Below are 7,257 nucleotides of genomic sequence, written 5' to 3' on the forward strand. Positions count from 1 at the left end.
GAGAGACTGGACAGAAACGTTAGCATGTTTACGTTTGCTGCTAAAATGCTAATACGCATATTAGCACAAAACACAAAAGGTGCTGGAAGTGTTATTAGATTTTGCAGCATATTTGGCCATAAATTCAGGTAATCACTAAAAGGAATGCAAATTATTCTGAGACATGAGTGGACTAGTTTGCAGACCATACTGTTGAGCTGACGTTGCGCCTCTAAACCCTATCCTATCAATGCTAAAGAAATGCTTTCTTTACCTGCAAGCCTTGGATTCCAAATATAAACATACTGACCCTCTGTGTCCCACTTGCAGACCAAGCTTCCTGTACTTCTGCTGGGCCGTTCGTCAGATTTGAGGCCAGGAGAGTTTGTGGTTGCTATTGGCAGCCCATTTTCCCTCCAGAATACGGTTACTACAGGAATTGTTAGCACTACTCAGCGAGGGGGCAGAGAGCTAGGCCTTCGCAACTCTGACATGGACTACATTCAAACTGACGCCATCATCAACGTAACTAAATAAAGCTGAATTGTCATTTCTCACTGAATTTCTTTTCTCGGATTACTACAGATAAGTTATTTACTTTTTTGGTTCACAGTACGGCAACTCTGGAGGGCCTCTGGTCAATCTGGTAAGCCAGAATTATATATATGTTTTTATGCTTCTACAATTCACCATTTACAGTCACTGAGTTGAGGTTTACTGGCATAGGATGGTGAAGTGATTGGGATTAACACGCTGAAGGTGACAGCGGGCATCTCCTTTGCCATACCCTCGGACAAGATTCGACAGTTCCTGGCCGAGTCATACGACAGGCAGTCCAGAGGTATGAGCTCTCACTGACACATTATTAATGTTCTCATTTTACTGGCTCTCTTCAATCACTTTTAGTATAGAAGCCAAGAGAGCTGGACCGTGATCTCAGTTAAATGAGCTATAATTCAGCTCACTAGTTCAGGAGTTTTTTTCGTTTTCATCTTTGTGTGATCTCTTGCGATATGTTCACTGTATTTAGAGCTATGGGAATCCATGCCCAGCATTACCTAATAGAATTTTGACATTACAATAAACTAAAAAGAAAAATCTGTGCCAGTGCATATTGGTTTGTTTGTTTTTATTTTATGCTTTTTGCCCTTTTCATTGAGTAGTGTTTCATAAGAAATGAAATTCAGAAACTTACCTATATAAAGCAGACTTCACCTGATCCATGCAAATCAAAAAGGAAGATGCAAGTTGGTGTTTTCAAAAGCTTTTATAGACCAGCACTATAATACATATATAGTAAGTACATTTGATAATACAGCTATTCCTCTGACAGCAGTTGCCTGTCTGCAAAAGTGTCCTGATAAGCTGTTGAGAAATTGTTCACCTTTCCCAGATGTGTGCAGCCTGCAGCTGTGCAGTGGACATGAAGACCCAGCCTGTCTCAGACATGTTTAGTAGGAAACATATCAGGACTAAATGCTTGCCAAGAAAGTGCATGAATATCCTCCTGATCCAGAAAGTCCTGCACTACTGTGTCAGTGTCAGACATTGTTCTACTATTGTTCTACTAGCAGGGTGGACAGCTTATCTCAGCATCTCTGTCCAGATTTCCAGAAAGACCAATCAGATCAGAGGTGATGCTCATATGGAGATGCAAGGCTGCAGCAATAACTCAGACATGCATGCCAGCATCCACCATGCCAGCATCCCTGCCTTGGTCACAGGTGCAGCATGGTGGCACTGATGACAGTATTGAGCATATGCTGTTCTGAGGCCACTGCCTTGAGAATGCAATACCCTGAACCAATTCTGAGGTGGACAAGTGAGTTCATGTAATTGTTTGTTACACAAATGACTAATGCCTCCACTAAGTAAAACCAGTGAACCAGAACAGAAAGCTACTCACGGGTTTTCTAAATGATGTACTGAGAAAAGGATCTCAAACAAAGATTCGAAACATATTTCACAGCGCAAAACCTGCATTTCTTATTTTCTTTATACCCTTTGAGATTGTTCACAGATTCGGCTACGTTTGAATCGCTCTCTAGAAGTCCTGTTGTGACACTCACTTGTAATGTATGCTGGCTGTCCCTCACTTTGTCAAAAACAGTGAACCTTCTAGTTGGATGAAAGGGACAAAGACACTGGGAGCTAAATATGGCTCAAGTAGGGCTGGTGAAAGGTGAAGATTGTCTCAGTCCTTCTGAAAACGTGCTGTCTTTTCAATAAAGTGCATATGCTACAGTTTTGGGAAAGTCCCTGCCACTTTGTTTCCCCTCTGAGGCCCCAGGATGTTGCAGTATAACTCCAACTTGACAGTCTTAGCCTCGAGGTCGAGCTGAATTCACAGTGCACATCCCATTGAATGCTTGAAAAAATGATGATGATTCCCCTGGTCATATTCCTTTACTAAAGCACTGCCTTTGGGCAATGAAACTGCAGACTCCAACACAGAAAAGTGCTGTTTGGTCTCTGGTTTGTAGCTAGAGACCCAGGTTAGAAGATAACTGAATATTCTATGTCCAGCCTTAGGGAGAACAGAAGCAAAGAAGAAGTATATTGGTGTGAGGATGATGACTCTCACTCCAGGGTAAGTTGCACACTTTTATGTACATAGCCATTGTGTTCAATCCCCAGAATGCAATAAATGAAACATTGTATTATACCCAGGTCACAGGGAATTGCAGAATTTTGTGTTTAACTCTCTCCTTTTCCCCCCCTACCATTAGGCTAGCCAAAGAGCTGAAGACTCGACTCCGCGACTTCCCTGACATCACCTCGGGAGCTTATGTTATGGAGGTCATTGCAAAGACACCAGCTGCAATGTAAGCAATATATTATAAGTTTCCAAAGACAGTGGCTCTGTAGAAGCTAACTTGATTGTAACTTTATGGATCTCAGTGAAGTGCAAATGGAGGTTCTATCTGACTCTAGCTATGGGATATTGTCTTTGGCTCGTAATACAATACATCTACACTAAATTCACACAAGACTCTCATCACTCTCCACGCAGCCCCTGCTCGCCTCTCGAAATGCAAATAGATAGTATATTTCATTTCCTTTCTTAATTTTCTTTTCCTAGTTTAACCATCAAGAGGTTGCACACATGCCCAGAGCTTCCTACATAGCTGTCCTACTAGCATGTGAATTAATGGCTCACTCTAGCATGTCTAGAGTGCTTGGCCCTCTAAAATATCCCCCTCCTCCCACAATTGCGGCCCACTCCAATCAGCCACCACCACAACTCCAGCAGAGTAGGGCGCGGGAGACGCTGAGGTCAGCTATTTCCTTCAAACCTCATGCAGGGAGGTTAGTAGCTGAACTGTGGTTTTCCTGCGCCTGCTCACCCATCCCACTATATAGTGGTCTGTCCTACAAGGTTTCATCAGTGTTTACTCATTGCTTAAATAACCCACCCTTTTGCATTATAACATTTCTGTGGTTCCTTTTATATTCTCTGTTTTGTTTTTTCTAGGCTCTGCTTTTTTCACTTTTGATCTCACTCTGTGTTATGTTGGTTTATGGACTTTGGAATCTTGATTCTTCTGTAGGGAAGGGATTGTTTCTGTGGCGACCGAGTGCACTGAAATCCCAGTTTCAGCTCCGTTAATTGATGCTGTTGCAAGTGAAGGTGTGGTGGTCTATGTTTACATGTGGCTATGATTAAGCAGTTGTTTTAAGAGTCTGCTTTTGATATCACTGCTGGTTACTGCCTCAGTCTGTGCGTGATCCCCATTTTACTACTTTGTTTTTTACATTGGAAGTGTGCTTTTAGTCAATGTGTTTTTATTTTTTGTTGATTTAGAGGCTCACAGACCTGGAAACAATCCTACCAATAGCTGATTATGGCTATGTAAAATGAAGAGTATTTCACCTCTATATTTTCTTTCCACTGAAATCTAAAGAGGGAACTATAGTTAAATTACATAAGAAGATGTATAAATTGTCATAAAACTAAACCACTAATGTGTTAAGGCATCTACACCCATGAACATTTATTTCATTTGATCATTCAGATTACTTTAATAGCTTAATTCATTTAAAAACATCACAGATTTTCTTAAAATGTAACACAATGGAGGATGACCAAATATAAGCTTCAGTTCATATACGTGGAAATAAAGAATAACAATCAGTTCAGTGATTGGTATGGGATTTATTAACAATAGGATAAAACCAGTGGACTGACATTTTTATTTCCTACGTTCCTATGATTTTACAGTATTTTGTGCTCTGTTAGTCAACATACAAAAAAATAGTGTATACAGTGATAGAAGGTGACATGGAACAGCTGGACTTGATAAACATCTGTACACCTCCTCAGAGGCTAAAACTGTGCCTTGATGTCATAAAACTCAACTAGAATAGCCGGGCTCCGAAAACAAAGATCATCCTATTCGCACATGTTTTTCCATTTATGAACCCCTCAATCATTCTTTCTTCTTCTGTCCTCCAGCGCTGGACTCAAAGAGCATGATGTCATCATCTCGATCAACGGCCATAGGATTTCAACAGCAACCGATGTCAGCGCCGCCATCAAGAGAGATGACACCTTAAAAGTGGTTGTGCGCCGTGGCAATGAAGATGCCATCCTCACTGTTGTTCCCATTGAAATTGACCCTTGACCCTCCAGAAATCACACCACAGTTGCTGGAGCTAGCTTTTACTTATCACCAGTGGACCTTATATCGGAGGGGTTTTTTACTGACGCACCCTCTCCCTGTGGCCAAAGGCCGGTGGTGCCTCACATCCAGGAAAATTCTGGCATTGCCTTGAAAGGAATGACTGTACGGATGCTTTAAAAGCAGCGCTGTACTATGTTTTCCCTGTGTGTTCTCATGTTTAGACTTTAATGCTTTGATCAAAGCTACTACTGTGTGTTCTTAAACCTTAAAAAAATAGTCATTGGCATAGTGTTTTCACCTGCTTACTTGTTTTGTTGTTGTTGTTGTTTTTTTAATGTACTGTTGCTCAGTCAGGCTGACTGAAATTTGAAGCAATTTTAAGCGACTTGCTGAGCAAATCATATTTGTAAAATTGTTGTTTTCTAAACTCCCCCCTTTTTTTTTTTAAGTACTGTAGAAATACTTTGTTGTTTATGTGATGTATACTGGAGAAGAAAATAAAGGTTTTTTACCTCCATTTGCTTTGACACTCTGCTTACTGCCTTTTAAAAAATGCTCTTTCCAGCTCTCTTTCATTCAGTTTAATACACACATAAACAGTGTTGGCCAAGTTACTTGAAAAAAGTAATCAGTAACTAATTTCTCTCGTGCATATGCACACAGAAAGAGGGACATAGAGCGTGTTGGGATCTGGTTTAAATTTGCTTTTATTGCCTTCATATGGGCTTGATAGTGGTCTGGTGTGATTGTTGGGACAGGGTCTCCACAGACTGACCTCAGAGACAGGAGTGCAAGCCAAACTGAGATCCGACCCAAACTGAGATCCGACCCATGATGCAGTGGTCACAGATGTGGGGCTCGCATAAATACATTTAATGTTTTGGTGGAGATTTTTGTTTACCACATATAGTGAAGTAAACCTCATGAGACCTGCAACTGCAGCTTCAAGCTATACAATACAAAGTCAAACGCACCGTCTATTATGCTGCATGTATTAGAAGATAAAATTGCACTTCAACAGCTTTACGAGTAAGTCTAAATGACAGTAGAAAATATTTTGTCATGCAGTGGTCGGCTTCCTAGTTTTTACTTTTAAATTGCAGACCATGTGTCCAATAGCTTGTGGAGCTTTATCTCGCCAACTGCCCAATTTTCCATTTACACAAAGCACATGGAAGCTATATTACAAAGTCATCCTTTCAAATGTCAAGTAGCCCAAAGGTGTATAACGTAATTAAACATTATTTAAATGACATAATGGACATTTTAATACATTTGATAATGACATATACTACATTTATAAGCACTAAGCAGTGTTGCTGCCATCTCATGGATTTGTCTCAGTGTTGCAGTCTGTCGTTCTAGTTTAAAAATCCAACTTTGCTGTGAACATTTTGGACAGATGTTACACTCAGCATTGAAATTCAATGTCTGCATTTCACTTGGCCATGCCACAGGTTTGTGACTCACTTGCTCCAAGACTGCAAAACATCCAGAGGTTACAGAATACATACGGTGCATTTGAATGAGCTGTAAAGTTTGCTCGTTAATGAAGTCATGACTGCCAGATTGCCAAGACCTGAGCTCAGAACCATCAGTCAAACATGGTCGTATTACCTCACCACCTCTGGGCTTTTGATGTGGACTGACTGTCTCTTTTCTGGCCCAAATACATACAAATGTTTGTATGTTTAACTGTAATTAGGTTTCATCTATCAGCCTCTTAATGATCAACCATGTTATGTTTGTCCAAATGTTACAAAAATAATCACGGGAAACAAAGTGACTAAACATTTGGCTAATTGTGGTCTATGAATCCTCCGATAAACTAAAAAATATGTCAGTGTATTATGTTGACAGTTTGTAGTTTATATCAGGAGATTAATTAGTGTGACAGCTGTTTCCCAATCACAATATTATATTAACACTATTTGTGTTATTTACTTTTTTCATTAAGTGAAATGTGTGGGATCCATCTGAAATTCAAACATTTCAGGCGGATCCTGTGGGAAATTAGTGTCTTGCTGTTTCTGAACTGAGGCCAGCCATTTCCACAAAAGATTTTCATGCTTTTAAGGAGATGTTGTGAGGTTTGTTCTGGATGAGTAATGCTCAGTTCAGTGTTGATACAGTTGGGACCACTTGGCCCTGAAGACCCAGGCTGTTGGAACGAACTATGTATTCATTTGACACCATCTGTGCCCCAGGCTAGTGCCAGCGTGGGTGATATATACATGATTTCTGTTTACAGTATGTTGGATGTGTTTAAAAATTCACTCCACTGGGTATAGAACAATCAGATTTGGCAGCATACAACAACATTTATATTGATCGTGTAAGATATTATGTTATGCTAAGAAAACAACTAGAAGAATTTAAGTAACATAACACTCTTCCATGTGTCTGATATGAAAATTAAGATAAAAATACTGTGAAAATTGGAATTCTTCCTGTTTGGATGTATTACCTTAAGTATCCTAATTTGAAGTAATTACAGAAGATTGTTTTTCCTGGATTAAAGCATTGGCTCTTTCAAATATATTTTTTTAATTTTCTCACTTAAATCTAAGTGTGTGTAGCCATCATGTGCCTTTTTGTTTGAGACATAATTGCAAGTGGCCCCATTAAAACACATCCTCAACACAACGAACTT

General features: G+C 39.9%; 1 protein-coding gene across 1 annotated transcript in view; it reads left to right on the forward strand.

Moving 5' to 3' along the window:
- The window catches only part of LOC146560902 (serine protease HTRA1A-like), a 28,219-nt gene extending 23,098 nt beyond the window's left edge, over window positions 1-5,121 (forward strand). The window contains exons 4-9 of the mRNA XM_085296485.1: window positions 310-504; window positions 593-625; window positions 706-820; window positions 2,506-2,569; window positions 2,709-2,804; window positions 4,436-5,121. Of these exons, the coding sequence (XP_085152611.1) occupies window positions 310-504; window positions 593-625; window positions 706-820; window positions 2,506-2,569; window positions 2,709-2,804; window positions 4,436-4,604 (672 nt within the window). The 3' untranslated portion in view covers window positions 4,605-5,121. The remainder of the gene's footprint in view (window positions 1-309; window positions 505-592; window positions 626-705; window positions 821-2,505; window positions 2,570-2,708; window positions 2,805-4,435) is intronic.
- Window positions 5,122-7,257: the final 2,136 nt, after the last annotated feature.

This window comes from Mchenga conophoros, linkage group LG13, assembly GCF_057382185.1.
Source record: "Mchenga conophoros isolate Kocher_MC1m ecotype Shallow Benthic linkage group LG13, M_conophoros_male_GT1.1, whole genome shotgun sequence".
In the NCBI taxonomy this organism is placed as follows: domain Eukaryota; kingdom Metazoa; phylum Chordata; class Actinopteri; order Cichliformes; family Cichlidae; genus Mchenga; species Mchenga conophoros.